General features: G+C 43.3%; 2 protein-coding genes, 1 long non-coding RNA gene and 1 pseudogene across 7 annotated transcripts in view; 2 read left to right on the top strand and 2 right to left on the bottom strand.

The window, feature by feature from the left end:
- The window catches only part of MTARC2 (mitochondrial amidoxime reducing component 2), a 36,622-nt gene extending 35,729 nt beyond the window's left edge, over window positions 1–893 (top strand). For all 3 annotated transcript variants that reach the window (XM_072814520.1, XM_072814519.1, XM_072814521.1), the window contains one exon: window positions 20–893. Coding sequence is in view for 1 of the 3 variants with exons in the window: in XM_072814521.1 (XP_072670622.1) it covers window positions 20–47 (28 nt within the window). In the remaining 2 variants the exon portion in view is untranslated. The remainder of the gene's footprint in view (window positions 1–19) is intronic.
- LOC140626779 (heterogeneous nuclear ribonucleoprotein A1-like) lies at window positions 19–5,864 on the bottom strand (annotated as a pseudogene).
- Window positions 5,865–7,667: 1,803 nt separating this feature from the next.
- LOC140626784 (uncharacterized) lies at window positions 7,668–10,615 on the bottom strand. Its single transcript, XR_012025795.1, has 2 exons — window positions 9,723–10,615; window positions 7,668–7,869 (listed from the first exon to the last, which is right to left on the bottom strand). It is a non-coding gene; the product is annotated as an uncharacterized lncRNA (long non-coding RNA).
- Window positions 9,274–20,067, top strand: part of MTARC1 (mitochondrial amidoxime reducing component 1) — a 30,518-nt gene continuing 19,724 nt past the window's right edge. For all 3 annotated transcript variants that reach the window (XM_072814518.1, XM_072814516.1, XM_072814517.1), the window contains exons 1-2: window positions 9,274–9,545; window positions 12,911–13,084. In XM_072814518.1, the coding sequence (XP_072670619.1) occupies window positions 9,274–9,545; window positions 12,911–13,084 (446 nt within the window). The remainder of the gene's footprint in view (window positions 9,546–12,910; window positions 13,085–20,067) is intronic.

Raw genomic sequence — 20,067 nt, 5'->3', positions numbered from 1 at the left:
GTCCTTGTCATTTATTCAGGTTTCAGCGTCCGGGAGGCTTTCATTAGGACTTTTGCTGAAAGCAGCAACACCAACCACCTCGGCGCCGCCTTGCTAACCAGCCTTTGGCCACCTTCACCCCAGAAATGAATCTCTGTTTTTAATTTTTTGAAATTACTCATGCTCCCAGTTAATGCAGAGAATTAGAGGTGATCCAGAAATAAGAAGGTATATAGATTTTAGGTAATGAGAACTTTTGAAATAAAACTGCCTATGAAATTGTTGTGAATGTTACTACAGCGATCATACTTCTCAATGCCTGATGTTAATGTTGATGAGTAAAGAAAGCTTAAATAATCAGTTAAAAAGCTGCAAAATTTTTTCTGACTTTATATTTGATTACCTGTCATTCATGTTTTTAGGGGAAATGGGAAACGAGATTACTGTTTTCTAGTTTGCTTTTTACATGTAAACAGATTCCTGTTGTTGATCTTTACATGACTGTTGAATCCTATAACTTTTTTTTTTGCTCATATGTTTTGGGATCAGGTTATACTTGAGTATGGAAGTTATTTTTTAGATCTTGTTTTTATGTTCGATTAAACTTCTATTAAGCCATATGGAAGTAATCTGTGTGTAACTGCCAGATACGCCAACTGGAATTCCAAGTATGATGAAGAAAAAATGAGATTTTAAAAAGAATGGAATTTTGAGAGCAGGAGGGAGAAGGATGAAAGCACGGGAGCATTTTTTTAAGTGCAAATAATTTTTTTTTTTTTTTTTTGTAACCAAGAGCAATGAGCTATTTTGGTATGACTAAACAAAAATCCTCACTGAAGAAATACATGGATGAATTAACCCACTTCTAATTTTTGTGGTTTCTTTAATATCAATAAATGTGAATCTCAATTGTACTTTTTCTGTAGTATTTATGAGTCTGCTTTGGGGCTTTTTTCATTTTATATCAGAACTTGGATCACTGTCATTCATTATTTTTTTACTTTTTTCTAGTCGCCTAGCAGAGGGCTTCCCTCTGGAGATCCAAGTGGACTCCGCAAACATTACCTCCCATGGTTGGTGGGGCCAGCGGGGGTGGGGGCACCGTGAACTGCACAGGTGGCCCACTGAGGCAGGATGGCCAGTGACTGTGAGGAGACTGTCCAGTGACCAGTGAGGAATAGCTGTTCCTTTGCTGGCTTCTGGGACTAAAATCAACCTCCACTGCTAGCTCCCTGTGAGGTGCAAGGGCTCAGTTAACTTGATCCCTGGGTAAGTTTTAGAAATGTTGAAATTGAAAAATCCTGCTAGCTTTGAAGCCAGCCATTGGAATAGAGAAGGAGATTTTTCCTTTTAAATTTCTGAAGAGAGCGGCCCCTGGCTGGCTCAGCCAGAAGAGCAAGTGACTCTTGATCTCGGGATTGTGAGTTCGAGCCTCACGTTGGGTTGGGTGTAGAGATGACGTAAATGAATACGTAAAAAAACCCCTAAATTTCTGAAGAGAAATTAGGGAGAGAAACAGTAATACACAAAATGTAGGGCCATGAGCTGTCTGTCCATGGAGAATATGGAGCTCGAGTCCTGTGTCATGCTGAGGTACGCTGCTCCTCGTTCCATTGCCATGGCACATGTCACTAACAGTCAACATTTATTTGTGGGAAGCTAGATTTACCCAAGCCCTTTCTCCCCCCAGCTCATTCCTAGAAGAGGAGTCATTGATGTACTACAACAGTGGAAGTAACCTCTGACCTCTGGGCCTGAACACAGTTCCTGGCTTTCACAGGAGCGGGGAGGGAAAAGATGACTTGAGGTTGGAAGAGAGGATAATAGGATGGATGTAATCCGTTTCAGCCTAAATATCTATGGTGAAGAACAATGTTCGAAGACAGATCTTCCCTGAGCACTAAGGGGCTGGGGAGAAAGGATTTGCTTTGCTTTTGGAGACTCTCCCTCTACTGATTTAAGACATTTTCCATTTGTGTGCACAATTCTGGTGAGATCTCGGGTCGTACTGTTCTAGGCTGACAGTGCCTCTACCCTGGGCCAAACTGGTCAGGCTCCTTTGAAGCCCCTTCTCTACCAGGGCTCAACCTTGACTCTGGCCTCACCAGGCCTGCATCGTGGATTGAGTTCTTCATCTGCACCTCGAGATGTGTAAGACCTGGGCTTGCTTTCTGCAAGTCGGTTTAGCCAAAGTCCTCCTACCCTTGATGTTTCCATTTGAGAAAATTTCCATCCACTGGTCCTCTCTCTGTGCATCTTGGCTATAAATGCCCACTTGTCTTGAATCCTCTTGCACAGTTGGTGGGAATGCAAGCTGGTGCAGCCACTCTGGAAAACACTATGGAGGTTCCTCCAAAAGTCGAAAATAGAGCTACCCTATGACCCAACAATTGCACTACTGGGTATTTACTCCAAAGATACAGATGTAGTGAAATGACGGGTCACCTGCACCCCAGTGTTCATAGCAGCCATGTCCACAATAGCCAAACTGCGGAAGAAGCCCTGATGTCCTTCAACAGATGAATGGATAAAGACGATGTGAGATATACACACATACACACACACACAATGGACAATGGAATATTAGCCATCAGAAAGGAATACCTCCCATTTGCTTCGATGTGGATGGAACTGGAGGGTATGATGCTGAGTGAAATAAGTCAGTCAGAGAAGGACAATCTTATGGTTTCACTCATGTGGAATATAAGAAATAGTGAAAGGGACCATAAGGGAAGGGAGGGAAACTGGGAAAAAATTAGAGAGGAAGGCAAATCATGAGACTCTTGACTCTGGGAAATGAACAAAGGGTTGCAGAAGGGGAGGTGGGGTGGGGGATAGGGTGACTAAGTGATGGGCATAGAGGAGGGCACTTGATGGGATGAGCACTGGGTGCCATACTATATGTTAGCAAATTGAATTTAAATAAAATATAAAAAAACAAATCCCCACTTGTCTTTGCTATGTTCAGAGTTGAACCCTATATAATATCTCCATTGGAATGGTCTTCTTTTATTTTTTTAAAGACACATTTATTCAGCGTCATGATCAGACTATTACATTTAGCAATCAACAGCATGGGTGCAAAAAAAAAAAAAATCTACATTAAAACCCTTTGTTGGAATGCTTTCCACTTTCCACAGAACAGAAACTAAAATAATCTGTTATACAATTAGTCACAAATACAGTCCTCGAGTTTTTTGCCCGTACCCATGAGTATTGTCTAAAACATGTCTTCTATGTAGCAGCTAGGCCCTGCCACCACTGTGCTTGGCTGAGTTCACAGATCTGTTGTAACCTGTAGCTTCCCTGTCCCTTCTCTGGCTCTCCTCTCCTGCTAAGCTTTGTTTCCTGGCAGTAATTAAAACCTTCTGTCACTGCCACAGCTGCTGCTGTTGCTGCTGGAACCGCCATAGCCACCTTGGTTTCGTGGTTTGGCAAAGTATTGGCCTCCACCACGATAGGGGTCAGAGCTTCTGCCTCCAAAATTTCCTCCTTTCATGGGTCCAAAATTTGAGGATCGATTGTTGTAATTGCCAAAATCGTTATAGCTTCCGCCACCTCCAAAGTTGCTTCCGTCATTACCAAATCCGTTATAGCCATCCCCACTGCCACCCTGTCCACCACCACCTCGACTGCCACCGAAGCCACCTCGACCACTGAAGTTCCCTCCACGACCAAAGTTGTCATTCCCACCAAAACCACCTCCACGACCACCACCAGAGTTTCCAGAACCACTTCGGCCTCTTTGGCTGGACGAAGCACTAGTCATCCCTTGCTTTGATGGGGCTTTCCTTACTTGACAGTTGTGGCCGTTCACAGTGTGGTATTTTTGAATGACAATCTTGTCTACAGAGTCATGGTCGTCAAAGGTCACAGAAGCAAAACCTCTCTTTTTGCCACTACCTCGGTCAGTCATGATCTCAATCACTTCAATTTTCCCATACAGTTCAAAATAATCTCTTAGATGATGTTCTTCAGGGTCTTCTTTGATGCCACCAACAAAAATCTTTTTCACACTTAAGTGGGCACCAGGTCTTTGAGAATCTTCTCAGGAGACAGCCCTCTGGTTCCACGACTCTTCTGTCCACCTTGTGCGGCTGAGCGTTCAAGGCCGCGTCCACCTCCTCCACGGTGGCCTACGTGAGGAACCCAAAGCCTCTGGAGCACTTGGTGTTGGGGTCTCTCATTACCACACAGTCCGTAAGCGTCCCCCATTGCTCAAAATGGCTCCTCAGACTCTCATTGGTTGTTTCGAAGCTCAAACCCCTGATGAAGAGCTTCGGCAGCTGCTCAGGCTCTTTGGGAGACTCTGCCTTAGACATGATGGCGGTGGGAGGGGACACCTTAACGATGCTTACTCGGCGGCGTCCAGGGGCAGAAAGCCATTGCAATGGTCTCATTTTTATTTTTTTTATTGACCTATAACATTGTATTAGCTTAAGGTATACAGTGTAATGATTTGGTGTATGAGTGTATTAGGAGATGATCACATAGTAAGCTTCGTTAAAGTCCATTACCTCACACAGTTAAAATTTTTTCTTGAGATGAGAACTTTTAAGATGAGCTCTCTTACTAACTTTTAAATTCACAACTCAGCATTGTTAACTATAATCAATATGCTCTACATTACATCCCCAGAACCTATTTCTCTTACAACAGGAAGTTTGGGTCTTTTGACCACCTTCATTTATTTTGCCCACCCCCCACCCCCTGCCCTAGGCAACCACCAGTCTCTTCTCTGTATCTATGAGTTGTTTTTGTTTTAGATTTCACATATGAAGGAGATCATAAGGTATTTTGTCTTTCTCTATCTGACTTACTTCATTTAGCATAATGCCCTCAAAATCTATGCACTTTGTCCGGCATGGCAGGATTTCATTTTTTAAAATAAGGCTGAATAATACTCCATGGTAGGTGTGCACCACATTTTCTTTATCCGTTCATCTGTCCAGTGGACACTGAGGTTGTTTCCATGTCTTGGCTATTGGAAAAAAATGCTGCAATGAACATGGGGGTGCATAGATCTTTTCAAGTGAGTGCTTACTCTTTCTCTGGATAAGTATCCACAAGTGGAATTGCTGGTTCGTATGGCAGTTCTGTTTTTAAATTTTTAAGGAAAATTCATACTGTCTTCCATAGTGGCTGCACCAATTTACATTCCCGCCAACAGTGCAGAAGGGTTCTCTTCTCTCCACATCCTTCCTAACACTTGGTATCTCTTTTTGATAATAGCCAATCTGTTGCATGTAAGGTGGTATCTCTTTGCGGTTTTGATTTGCATTTTCCGGATGATGAGTGACGTTGAGCACTTTTCCATGTACCTGTTGGCCATTGTAGGTCTTCCATGGAAAGATGTCTATTGGTTCTGCTGCTCATTTTTAAATTGGATTTTTTTCTTCTATGATTTCATTGTATGGGTTCTTCTTATATTTTGGTTATTAACCCCTCATCAGATATATGATTTGCAAATAATGTCTCCCATTCTGTAGGTTGCGTTTTCATTTTGTTGATGGTTCCTTTTGCCGTGCACAAGCATTCTAGTTCCATGTGGTCCTGCTTATTTACTTTTGCTTTTTTTGCCTTTGCTTTTGGTGTCATATAAAAAAAAAATCATTGCCAAGACTGATGTCAAGGAGCTTGTCCCCTGTGTTTTTTTGGTGTCTTGAAGTTTTATGGTTTCAGGTTTTATGTTTAAGTTTTGAATCCATTTTGAATTGATTTTTCTGAATGGTGTAAGATGGGGTCCAGTTTCATTCTTTGCAGGTGACAGTTTTGCCCCTGCCATCTTTTGAAGTGACCACCCTTTCCCCTTTTTATATTCTTGCCTCCTTTGTCATATATAATTGACCACCTATGCATGGGCTTCTCTCTCTCTCTCTCTCTCTCTCTTTCTTTCTTTTTAAAAAGGTTTTACTTATTTATTCATGAGAAACAGAGAGAGAGGCAGAGACATAGGCAGAGGGAGAAGCAGGCTCCCTGTGAGGAACCTGATGTGGGACTTGATCCCAAGACCTGGGGAACATGACCTGAGTCAGAGGCAGACACTCAACCTCTGAGCCACCCAGGTGCCTTGCATGGGTTTATTTCTTCTCTCTATTCTGTTCCATTGATCTACATATCTGTTTTTATGCTGATACTATATTGATTTGATCACTATAGCTTTCTAAGAGTTTGAAATTAGGAAATATGATGCTTTCAGCTTTTTTCTTTTTTTCTGAAGATTGCTTTGGCTATTCAGGGTCTTTTGTGGTTCCATACAAATTTTAGGATTTTTTTCTTTTTTCTTTTTTTGTAAGATTTTATTTTTTAGTAATCTCCACACCCACTATGGGCTTGAACTCACAATCCCAAGATCAAGAGTCGCGTGCTCCACTGACTGAGCCAGGCAGGCACCTTAAGATTATATTTTTTCTATTTCTTTGAAAAATGCCATTAGAATTTTGATAGAGATAGCATTGACTCTGTAGCTTGCTTTGTATTTTATAGATATTTTAACAATATTAATTCTTCCAATCCATGAGCACAGAACAATTTTGCATTTATTTCTGTCTTAATTCCTTTGATTAATGTCTTATAATTCTCAGTGTATAGATCTTGAACGTCCTTGGTTAAATTTATTCCTAGGTATTTTATTCTTTTTGATATAATTATAAATGGGATTGTTTTTCTTAGTTTCTCTTTCTGGTAGTTTATTGTTATGTATAGAAATGCATGGGGCCCCTGGGTGGTTCAGGTAGTTAAGTGTCTGCCTTCAGCTCAGGTCATGATCTTGGGGTCTTGGGATAAAGCTCTTCGTCGGCTCCCTGCGTGGTGGGGAACCTGCTTTTCCCTTTCACTCTGCCACTCTTTCGCTTGTGCTCTGTCATTCCCTCTCTATGTCAAATAAGTAAAATCTTTTAAAATTAAAAAAAATGAAACTGATCTTTGTTTTTTTTTTTTTTTTTTTTTTTTTTTTTACTGAATTCAGTTATTCTAATAGTTTTTGATGGTGTTTTTTTGGGTTTTCTATATGGGCTCTTCTGTTACCTGCAACGCAGATGGATTTGCGGCTTCCTTTCTGATTTGGGTGCCTTTTATTTCATTTTCTCGGCTTGTTGTTCTGGCGAGAAACATTTTTCCAGAACTCTGTTGAATAAAAATGGGGGAAGAGTGGACATCCTTTATTCCTGATCTTACATGAGCAATAGTCCCCAGTGAAGTCTTCCTAACGTTTTTACAAGTCTCAGAATACTTTTTTCTTTAACAGTCTGGCACATCAAAGAGAAGCCTGAGACTGAAACCACCCTGCCCCTCGTGGCTGACCGTGTTGTGGGAAACATGGCCCGATCTGAAAGAGGCAGGGACTGAGGTCAGTGAGTGCAGGGTGGGTGGATGTTCCCTTCTTTTTTTAAAAATGATTTTTTATTTATTTTTCAATTTATTTTTTAATAAATTTATATTTATTGGTGTTCAATTTGCCAACATATGTTATAACACCCAGCGCTCACCCATCAAGTGCCCCCTCAGTGCCCATCACCCAGTCACCCCCACCCCCCACCCACCTCCCCTTCCACCACCCCTAGTTCGTTTCCCAGAGTTAGGAGTCTTCATGTCCTGTCTCCCTTTCTGATATTTCCCACTCATTTTTTCTCCTTTCCCCTTTATTCCCTTTCACTATTTTTTATATTCCCCAAATGAATGAGACCATATAATGTTTGTCCTCCTCCGATTGATTTATTTCACTCAGCATAATACCCTCCAGTTCCATCCACGTTGAAGCAATGGTGGGTATTTGTCGTTTTTAATGGCTGAGGAATATTCCATTGCATACATAGACCACATCTTCTTTATCCATTCATCTTTCAATGGACACCGAGGCTCCTTCCAGTTACCATACCTATTCTAGTAAAGCTGTTCGGAAAGATAGAAAGAGATGGAATACTTCGCAACTCGTTCTATGAGGCCAGCATCACCTTAATTCCAAAACCAGACAAAGACCCCACCAAAAAGAATTACAGGGCAATGTTTAAAAAAGAAAAAACATTAAAAAAAAAACAAAACGGAGAATTATAGACCAATATCCCTGATGAGCATGGATGCAAAAATTCTCAATGAGATACTAGCCAATAGGATAGAACAATACATTAAGAAGATTATTCATCATGACCAAGTGGGATTTTTTTTAAAGATTTTTTTATTTATTTATGCATGAGAGACAGAGAGAGAGAGAGAGAGGCAGAGACACAGGCAGAGGGAGAAGCAGGCTCCACGCAGAGAGCCCGATGTGGGACTCGATCCCGGGTCTCCAGGATCCCGCCCTGGGCTCAAGGCAGGTGCTAGACCGCTGCGCCCCCCAGGGCTGCCCTGGACGTCCCCTTCTGCCCCGAGGCCTCAGGACCCGAGGCCGGTGCCCGCCTTCCAAACCCCGGGATCGAATCCCACGTCGGGCTCCCGGTGCATGGAGCCTGCTTCTCCCTCTGCCTGTGTCTCTGCCTCTCTCTCTCTCTCACTGTGTGCCTATCATAAACAAATAAATAAATAAATAAATAAATAAAATAAATAAATAATATAAAAAAAATAAAAATCAAACCCCGGGAGAGCGCGCCCGCCCTAGCGCTGCAGGGGGCGCCTTCGGCCGCCCGCGCGGCTCCGACCTGCGGCTGCGAGAGCCCGGGGGCAGCGCCAGCTCCGCGCCAGCCTGGGGGGCGGGGGGGGCGAGTGCGTCTCCCCGACTCCCATTCCCGCAGCTCCCGGGCCGCGGAGCAGGCGGGGCGGGGGCGGGGGGGGGGCGGGAAGGGCGGCGCCCCCTTCTCCCCAAGGCAGGGCTCTCCCCGCTGCCGGATTTCTTTTCTTTTTTCTTTTCTTTTCTTTTCAAGATTGTATGTATTTATTCATGAGGGATACAGAGAGAGAGAAGCAGGCCCCATGCAGGGAGCCCGACGTGGGGCTCGACCCCGGGTCTCCAGGATCACGCCCTGGGCCCACGGCAGGCGCCAAACCGCTGCGCCACCCAGCTCTCCCCGCTGCCGGATTTCTAGTGGCGAAGTCACGCTCTGTGCCGCCGGGGTGGCATCCAGGTTTAATAAAACCCCACAACTGGGTAAGGAGAGGGGTCACTCGTGGTGACCTTGGGGAGGGGTGACCCGGGGCCGCCGCTCGGGCGAAGGGCGGGATGCGGCGAGCGGCCGGGAAGGGCTCCGGGCTCGGGCTCCGGGCTCCGGGCTCCGGGCTCCGGGCTCCGCGCCAAGGCCGCACCTCCCCGGGCCCGGCGGGCGGCGGCCGGAGCTGCAGGCGTCGCGCGCCGCGCGCTGGGCCATGGGCGCCGCCGGCTCGTGGGCCCCGCGCCGCCTGGGCCTCCCCGCGCCCTCCCGGCCCGCCTGGCTGGCGGGGGCGGCGCTCGGCCTGGCCGCCGCGGCGCTGGGGACGGTGGCCTGGCGGCGCGCGCGGTCCCGGCGGCGCGGGCGGCTGCGGCAGGTGGGCACCGTGGCGCAGCTCTGGATCTACCCGGTCAAGTCGTGCAAGGGCGTGCGGGTGAGCGCGGCGGAGTGCACGGCCCTGGGGCTGCGCTGCGGGCACCTGCGGGACAGGTAGGCCGGGCTGCGCGGGACCCGCGGGGCAAGGACAGCGAGGGCGGGGACCCCGGGGCCTCTGGGTCCCGACCCGGTGCGCGGAGACAGCCGCGTCTCCACCTGCGCCGCCGGCCCCGGACGTGCTCGTCTCCGCCGGGCGGACGCGTTGCCTCCCCCCCCGCCCCCCCGACGCACCTTAGTTTTATGAATCGTCCCGGGACAACCCGGGGCGGCGTGGGGCCGCGGAGCCCAGCCCCGGGAGAGCGCGCGGAGTGGGGCCCGGGACCGCACGGGCGGCAGGTGAGGCCGAGGCTCCTTGCGGCTGCACCGGCGCCTTGGCGAGCGCTGCTCACGCCGGTTCCCGCAGGCGATCCTTGCAGGATACCGGGACCGAGGCCGCGCCCCCCAGCGGTGGAGCCGGGACCCCCGTGTTCTTCAGCACACCGGGCCTTTGTAAGAGTCGTGTTATTAGGCCCGACCTGGAGAGCCTCGAGCTGCGTGGATTCTTGGGGTTCAGGGCAGGTTGCGGAGGCCCGAGCCGGCCGCGCTCTTCCCCGCTGGCTCCGGGGTCAGGCCAGCCCGGAGCCTCACTGTAAGGCTGTGCTTGAAGCTCTTTCCTCCCAGACCAGCCCTCCCAGCCCCTGCGGGGGGACACAGAACCAAGGCGGGTGCCGTAGCTTTCCCCCCTTGCCAGCACCCTGACAGAGGACAATCCACAGCATTAGTGAAAGGTGAGCTATGCATCTTTGCTTCGGGAAGGAAGCCAAGAGTCCTGGATATTTCATGGTTTGTACAGGGTTCACTAACTCTGAAAGATGAGAGTGTTTATTGAATTCGTTTTATAGGCCCCAGAGCCAAAGGGTGTTGTAATTTCACTCTATCGACTGGGAATATTGACTGAGCTCATGTAATAGTAAATAGCCATAAGAGCTGGCATTTATGGCAGACACTATATTCGTCAACCCCCTACCACCAGCTGGGATCGGGAGAGGCAAAGGCTCACTGGAGTCAGTGTGACAAGTGCCAGGGAGCACAGGGAAGGGGCACCCCAAAGCATCTGGGGTGGTCAGGAGTGACATAGCTTGAATTGAAAATTTAAAAATAATTATGAACTTTCCAGGCAAGTTAATTGGGAGAGGAACATTCTAGACAGAGATGGGTAAAGACCCTGGACTTGTATGAAGGTATACCTGGGGGAGAGGCGAGGGCACCCGTGGGGAATTACCAGAAAGAATTGAAACTGGCTGGATATGTGTACACCAGTGTTCACCCGGTGAGCATTACTCACCCCCTGAAAGGTGGAATCAACCCAGATGTCCATCCACAGGCAAATGGATAAACAGCACGTGGTATATACACACGATGGAATATAGTTTGGCCACAGAAATGAACGAAGTTCTGATACACCCTACAGCATAGATAGATCTTGAAAGCATTATGTTAAATGGAATAAGCCAGACACAAAAGGACAAAGACATGATCCTAATTATAGGAAGCTGCTATAGTAGGCATGCTCATAAGGACAAGAAGTGGGGTAGAGTTTACCAGGCCTCAGGGAGAGATGGGGGTGGGGTGGGGAGTTATTGCTTCATGGGTCAAAGTTTTTATTTGGGGTGATGAAAAAGTTTTGGAAATAGTGGTGAGAGTTGCATAACACTGTGAAGGTTACTTAATGCGGCCGAATTGTCCACCTAAAATGGTTGAAAACGTACTTAAAAAAAATATCCATTCTCTATTGGTGGACAGCTTGGGCTGTTTCCACTGTTTGGTGGTGGGAATAATGCTGCAGTGAACATCAGTGTACAAGTATCTGTGTGAGGCCTCTTTTCAAGCCTTTTGGATATACCAAAAGAGCTTGCCAGGCATTTTATGTTGTGTATATTTTACCACGATAAAAAGATTGAAGAGAAAAAGGTTGGCCTGCATGAGGGCACAGGGATTGTGAAGGGCTGGGAGAGCAGCTGAGTTTTGAAGGGTCTTGCGTGCCTTGTTGGAGTTAGAGTTTCGGAACAAAGTTCTGAAAACAGGAACCGCAGGGGGATTTTTCATGAGGGGGTAACGTGATTAGATGGTTTAGAAAGATTACTGTCAGGATGCCAGCTGGCTCAGTGGGAGGAGCCTGCAACTCTTGATCTCAGGACTGCAAGTTGGACCCCCCTCCTCTTGGGCACAGAAATTACTTAAAAATATTTAAAAGAAAAAAAAGAAAGAAGAGAAAAGGATGATTCAATTGCCATCATTACCTGGAAGAATTAACACCTGAAGAAGAATGTTCATGTGCTGGTACCCAGGATTTGGAGCAGGCCAGAGCTCAGTCTGGGTCCAGGATGAGGACCCATAAACGGACAGTTCAGGAAAGGGCTCCCACTAACCTTATTTTTCTAGTGTAGCTGCAACATCTCAACCATGATGACCTGCTGGAGGTGAGGCAAGGAAGCTCTTTAACACCTAACATATTTGCCAGCATTTTCTGTTGATGGATTCCCAAAGCACAAGCTCACTTCTCTAACTGTAATCATTTGATCCTGTGTGACTTGAAATGACTAAAATGTCACTGTGTTTAGCTTCTTCAGTAGCTGAGAAATAACCTATATGGATGACTCCCCACCTCCCACCCCTGAACAGTTTACTATTGCTTTTATATGTCCATTTATCTTTTTTTTTTGGGGGGGGGGAGTACCTCTAGATGAGGACTATTGTACCAGAAAAAATATTGTCCGTAGTGTAACGATAGACCTTTGAGCAAATTGCAGAGTTCGCTGTGCTGAATATTGAAACATTAATTTTTTTAAAAGGTGGGGGTGGACGTGGCCAGGCGAAAGTGGCATGGGATGCCACTCCACTGAACTCCATGCTCTGAGAGCAACAGAGCCACAATCGTGTTATTTCAATCTGCAGGGGCCATGTGTCTGCTGTATGCCAGGGCCTGTGCTTCCTCCTGCCTTTTTATTTTATTTTTTTATTTTTTTTTTCATGACCTCCTGCCTTTAAAGTCTTTCCAGGAAATAGTTTCTTGTCATCTCTTTGGGGCATGTTTAATGAGAGTGGTCAGAATTTTGGGCACTTGAGATGAAAATATACTAACATCTTTGATTTCGTGCCATCAAGGAGCTCAAAATGTTCTGAAGATAATAAATATGTTGGATGCTTGAGTGGTTATGAAACCCTTCGAAATTAACTCACAGACTCACTCTTGCTGCTGAGTTGATGTTTAGGATGGACGGATTGACAGACAAGACAGATACACACACACGCACACAGACTCACACACACCAGGCTTATAGGGAGCACATCAAAGAGGATAGTGCAGGCCTGAAGCTCCCACAGGAGACTGGTGGCCTAGCATGGTGGGTCATGTGTATCTTGTGTTTTGAACTTGGCAGGTTTTGGCTTGTGATCAACGAGAAGGGGAACATGGTTACGGCTCGGCAGGAACCTCGCCTGGTCCTGATTTCCCTGACTTGTGAAGGTGATGTCCTGACCCTGAGTGCAGCCTACACGAAAGACCTGCTGTTGCCCATCAAGACACCCACCACGAATGCAGTGTACAAGTGCCGGTAAGGAAGGGATGGGTCTTACTCCTCGAATGAGTGTTTATTCACGCAGTTTTGAGGAAGGGTGAACTATGGAGGAATCCTGAGAAACGTTGTCAGTGATTAATCATTGATGGCATTTGTAGGGCAAAGTCCTCAACATCATGATGATGTAAAAGAAAGAGGAACAAGGAAGCAGCTTCAGAAATGTATGTGAATGTGGGGTTGAGAGACGTAAAAGTCCTAGGTAGAAAACCATGGGAATAAAAGCATGTCTGCAAGAGAAAAATAACACACTCAAAGGATGAAGGACAAAAGTGAGGTGGGAGTGACAGTGGACGATGTCCAGGAAGAGGTGAGGTTAGATCCATGTATTCCCATTGGACTTGCCCTAATTCACCTGGGAAGACTGGGAACCTTCCAAAGCTGAGTTGGGAAGGGAGTCGCAAAAGTTTTTGTGAACTAATGAAAGGACATTCTGTAATAGAAAAGACAGATACGGGATCCCTGGGTGGCGCAGCGGTTTGGCGCCTGCCTTTGGCCCAGGGCGTGATCCTGGAGACCCGGGATCGAATCCCACATCAGGCTCCCAGTGCATGGAGCCTGCTTCTCCCTCTGCCTATGTCTCTGCCTCTCTCTCTCTCTCTCTCTCTCTCTCTCTGTGACTATCATAAATAAATAAAAAAAAATTAAAAAAAAAGAAAAGACAGATACAAAAAAACAAAAACAAAAAGAAAACAACAAAAAAAAGAAAAGACAGGTGCAACCAGGAGAGTGACCCGACTGGCACATGCCCAGGGGTCTGCTGGATAGTGAGGGTGGAGATTTCAGCCAGGAAAGTGCATTGCTCAGAGGCTCTTTCCCTGACATTAGAAGGAAGGAAACTTTAGTCTGGGAAAACTAGCTTTGCTTCTGAGAACTTTAGTTCAAGGAAACTTTAGTCTGGGAAAACTAACTTTGCTTCTCAGAACTCTTGTCTTCCCGAAGTGATTTTTTATCGCATTATGGGGAAATTAGAATTTGGTCTAATTATACTCTTGTCATCATTTCTGCGTTTTGAATTAAGATGTGTGGTGAACACTGAATGTAGTCCATAAGTCTGTCATAGAAAATAGCATCACGTCAAAAAAATATAGATCCGAGTTAGCTGGAAAATGTCTAAAGACCCCAAAAAGTTTATAAGATACAATACCCATATAATTTCTGCAATATTTTATAGTTGCAGACATAATGTTCTTATTTTAATTTGATGTTTTTAAAATTATAAATGTAATATAATTTTTATATATAAAATTATATATATTATATATATAATTATATATATAAAATATAAAATTATAAATGTAATATACATTCATAGTTGAAAAATTGGAAAATACTAAAAAAAGGAGTAAACAGAAACCTATGAGATAACGATAAGTAATATTCTGATGTTTTCCTTGTAGTTAATACCTTAAAAGAAATAATATAAAAATCAGTCTTGAATACTGTCATATACTCGATATATTGAGTACTTTTTCATATTGTTAAAAATCTTCAAAAATAACAATTTTCATGTTGACCTAATAGTTCCTTCTGAGAGTGTGTCCTATAATGCATCTTAACATGTTCCCACAATTAAATATTTGGATTGTTTTCCATTTCTTTCCAGGTGTGAAGAAGACCATGACGAAAATCTTGGTGTAAATCTTTGTTCAGAATGCTTATTATTTCCTTAGGGAAAGATTTTTAGCAATGGTTTTGCTAGAAACAAGAAACTTTAGACTTCTGATATATGTTGCTAAATAGTTTTGCAGAATGGTTATACCAACTCTATAGCCACCAGTATTTTATGGGTGGCTAATTGCATTCTGACCACTATGTTCAAAAATATTTGACCATTTTTATAGGAAAAAAGATGGCAATTTCTTGTTGCTTTAATTTGCATTTAATGTGTTGTCTGAGGCAAACTTTTTATTTTTACCATTTTTTAAGTACACCCTACACCCAACATGGGGCTTGAACTCATGACCCTGAGATCAAGAGTTGCATGCTCTACCAACTGAGCCAGCCAGGTGCCCTTGAGGCAAACTTTTTAATTTGTCTGTTGCAATTTGTATTATATGTTTGCTCAAATCCTGGTTTCTGTTTATTTGCCGTGGACTAGGTATCTACCCATACTTTCTTGTAGTTATTTTTTCCCATGTAATTATTAATTCATTTGAAATTATGTGAAAGCTTTTTTCATGGTCCCATGCAGGCTCTTTGGTTCACTCTCAAAGACTAAACAAGAGCCTGTTTAGAAATTACAAAATGAGAAGGTTTAGACACATTACGATAGTTCACAGATATATCAAAAGAAAGAAAGTAAGAAAGAAGCCCATGCATATGTGGTCAATTATTTATGACAAAGGAGCCAAAAATATAAAAAGGGGAAAGGATGGTCTCTTCGATAGATGGCAGAGGCAAAACTGTCACCTGCAAAGAATGAAACTGGACCCCATCTTACACCATTCAGAAAAATCAATTCAAAATGGATTCAAAACTTAAACATAAAACCTGAAACCATAAAACTTCAAGACACGAAAAAAAAAAACACAGGGGACAAGCTCCTTGACATCAGTCTTGGCAATTATATATATATATATTTTTGGATATGACCCCAAAAGCAAAGGTAAAAAAAAAAAGCAAAAATAAATAAACGGGACCACACAAAACTAGAATGCTTGTGCACGGCAAAAGGAACCATCAACAAAATGAATAGGCAACCTACAGAATGGGAAAAATTATTTGCAAATCATATATCTGATGAGGGGTTAATAACCAAAATATAAGAAGAACCCATACAATGAAATCTTAGAAGAAAAAAAATCCAATTTAAAAATGAACAGCAGGACCAAATAGACATCTTTCCATGGAAGACCTACAATGGCCAACAGGTACATGGAAAGGTGCTCAATGTCATTCATCATCCGGAAAATGCAAATCAAAACCGCAATGAGATATCACCTTACATGTGTCAGATTGGCTATTATCAAAAAGACAAACATTATATGGTCTCATTCATTTGGGGAATATAAAAAATAGTGAAAGGGAATAAAGGGGAAAGGAGAAAAAATGAGTGGGAAATATCAGAAAGGGAGACAGAACATGAAAGACTCCTAACTCTGGGAAATGAACTAGGGGTGGTGGAAGGGGAGGTGGGTGGGGGGTGGGGGTGACTGGGTGATGGACACTGAGGTGGGCACTTGACGGGATGAGCACTGGGTGTTATTCTATATGTTGGCAAATTGAACATCAATAAAAAATAAATTTATATAAAAAAAAGAGAGATACCAAGTGTTAGGGAGGATGTGCATTCTGCACTGTTGGTGGGAATGTAAATTGGTGCAGCCACTATGGAAGACAGTATGAATTTTCCTTAAAAATTTAAAAACAGAACTGCCATACAATCCATACGAAGTTGCTCAGAACACAGAAATGTGGGAAGAGAAAGGAAGAAGGCAGAGAACAAATTGTGCTAATTTATTTAATCTTTAATTTTAATTTAAAAAAAATTTTATTTATTTGACAGAGAGCACGAGTAGGGTCAGTGGCAGGCAGAGGGAGAGGGAGAAGCAGGTTCCTTGCCAAGCCTGACTCAGAGCTCATTCCTAGGACCCTGAGATCATGAGCTGAGCTGAAGGCAGACTCTCAACCAGCTGAGCCACCCAGATGCCCCCAAATTGTACTAAATTATTTTTATTTTTTATTTTTAAAGATTTTAGTTATTTATTCGAGAGAGAGATAGTGACAGAAAGCAGGAGTGGGAAAGAGAGGGAGACGCAGACTCCTTGCTGAGCAGGGAACCCGACGTGGGGTTCAATCCAGGACCCTGGGATCATAACCCAAGCCGAAGGCAGATGCTTAACTGAGCCACCCAGGCACCCCAAATTTTGCTAATTTAAAGACCTCATATTTATGAATCTTCTCTACCGAAGGCAGTTGGAAAAGACTGGAGAAGGTAACTCCTACTCAAATATGAAGTCAGCAACACAGAAACCCCAAGGAACATGAAAAGTCAATGAAACATGACATCACCAAGAGAGCAAAAGAACCTAGTAACCCATTTCAAAGACATAGGGGTATGTGATTTACCCAATTAAGCATTCAAATGCTGTTTTAAGGAAACTCCATAAGATACAAGAAAACATGAAGAGACAATTCAGTGAAAACAGGAAAATGATAAATGGACAAAGAAGTTAAAGAGATAGAAATTATTAAAAAAAAAACAATAGAAATTCTACAGCTGAAGAATAAAACGAGTGAAATGAAAAATGAGTATTATCAACAGCAACATGGGTCAAGCCAAGGGAGGAATCTGTGGGGTTGAAGACCAGACCTTTGAAATGATCCACTCAGAGGAGAACAAATTAAGGTGAATGAAAAAGAGTGAAAAAAGTCCATGTGCAATACGGGTTACCATTAAAAGAAACTATTGGTGAATTATTGGAGTTCCAGAAGAAGAAGAACAGTGGAAGTGGTAGAAAAGTTATTTAAAGAAGTAATGACTGGCAGCTGCCTAAATCTGGGGAGACCTTTGCATCCAAGTTCATGAAGCTTATAGGTCACTAAATAAACTCAAATGAAGCCCCTCCGAGATATTATAATAAAACCATCAAAAAATCAAAGAAAAAGAATCTTAAAAGCAGCAGGAGACGAGAAGCCTGTAACTTTCAAGGGAACCCCTGTAAAGCTATCAGCCAACTTCTCAGTAGACACCTTACAGGCTAGGAGAGAGTGGAATGATCAAGAATATTGCCATTCAAGAATATTCTCTTTGGCAAAGTTATCCTTTAGAAAATGAAGGACAGACAGATAAGGACTTTCTCAGACAACCACAAGCTTAGGGAGTTCATCACTGCTACATCTGCCTTATGAGAAAGGCTAAAAGACCCCTATGTCTTTGAAATGGGTTACTAGGTTCTTTTGCTCTCTTGGTGATGCTAAATTCTTCAAGCTGAAAAGAAAAGATGCTAATTAGTAAGATGAAAGCATATGAAAATATACAACACACTGATAAAAGTAAATGGAGAATTGGGGCGCCTGGCTGGCTCAGTCGGTAGAGCATGTGACTCTTGATCTTGGGGTTGTGAGTTTGAGCACCTTATTGGGTGCAGGGATTAGTAAAAACAAAAACAAAATGAAACGAAACAAAAAAAAGTAAACAGAGAATCAAATTCGGAATACTTTAATACTGTAACATGTAGTGTGTTCATCACTTAACTCTAGCATAATGGTTAAAGGATAAGAATATTAGAACTGTAGCCACAATAATTTGTTAATAAATACGCAATATAAAAACAGGTGAAATATGACATCAGAAACATAAAGGGGAGTGGGAAGTAAAAGAGTAGGGTTTTTAAAAAAAGATTTATTTATTTATTTATTCATAGAGACAGAGAGAGAGAGAGAGAGAGGCAGAGGGAGAAGCAGGCATCATACAGAGAGCCTGACGTGGGACTCGATCCCAGGTCTCCAGGATCATGCCCTGGGCTGCAGGCGGTGCTAAACCGCTGCGCCACGGGGGCTGCCCGAGTAGGGTTTTTATATGGGATAAAAATTAAGTTATCAGCATAAAATAGACTGCTATATCTTTAAGATGTTTTAATTAAACCATATGGTAACCAAAAGCCAAAAAACCTGCAGTAGAATCATAGAAGATAAAGGGAAGGGAATCAAAGCATCCCACTATGGAAAATCATCAATTTACCAAAGAAGATAGAAAAAGAGGAAGAAAGGAACAAGGGAATTACAAAATAATAAGATGGTATTAATTTGTCCTTAGTTATCAATTTTTCATTTTCAGAGAAAGAGTGTGCTTGTACGCACCTGTGCACAAGAGCTGTTGAGGAGGGGCAGACGGAGAGGGAGAGAGAGAGAATCTTAAGCAGGCTTCACGCCCAGCCCAACATTTGGCTCGATCTCATGATCCTGAGATCATGACCTGAGCCAAAATCAAGAATCAGGTGCTTGACTGACTGAGCCTGAGCCACCCAGGCCCCCCTAGTTATCAGTAATTTAAAGGAAATGGATTAAATTCTGCAATCATAGACACAGAGGCTAGATGGATAAATAAGATATATATATATATATATATATATATATATATATATATATATATATATATTCTCTAAGAGACTCACTTCAGTTTTAGGGACACACGTAGGCTCTGGGTGAAGGGTTGAGAAAAGATACTCTACACACGTGTAAACCAAAAGAGAGCAAGGGTTGCTATATTTAATCAAACAAGGTAGACTTTCAGCCAAAGACTATGATAAGAGACAATGAAGATAATGAAAAGGGATAAATTCATCAAGAATATATACCAATCGTAAATATATATATATGTATATATATATATATATATACATATATATATATATATACCTCCACCTTGGAGTTCCTAAATATAGTAAGCAAATAGTAACGGAAATGGACAATATAACAATAGTTAGGACTTTAGTATATCCCACTTTCAGTGATGGATAGATCATGCAGAGAGAAAATCGATAATGAAATGTTGGCCTTGAACCCTGCTTCACACCAAGCGGAGCCTAACAGACATTGACTGGACATTCTCTCCAACAGCGACAGAATATACGTTCTGCTCAAGCACACAAGGAACATTCTAGGTCACGAAACAAGTCAGCAAACCTGGGATTGAAATCGTATCAAATAGTTTTACAACCACGATGATACGAAACCAGAAAACAAAATAGGGGGAAAGCTGCAAAGTTTACAAACATGCAGACATTGAACAGTACACTTCTGAACAACCAGTGAATCAAAGAAGAAATCGAAAGGGAAACTTTAAAAAAATCTTGAAACAAACGAAAATGGAAACACAATTTACCAAAACCTGTGGGATGCAGCAAAAGCGGTTCTCAGAGCGAAGCTTACAGTGATAAATGCCGACATTAAAAAAAAAACCTCAAATAAACAGCCTCATTTTATACTTCAAGGAGTTAGAACAAGAGCACATGAAA

The sequence above is a fragment of the Canis lupus genome, chromosome 38 (genome assembly GCF_048164855.1).
Source record: "Canis lupus baileyi chromosome 38, mCanLup2.hap1, whole genome shotgun sequence".
Classification (NCBI taxonomy): Eukaryota; Metazoa; Chordata; class Mammalia; order Carnivora; family Canidae; genus Canis; species Canis lupus.
The sequence above is the reverse complement of the archived record's forward strand: the minus strand, read 5'-3'. Positions and strand labels throughout refer to the sequence as shown.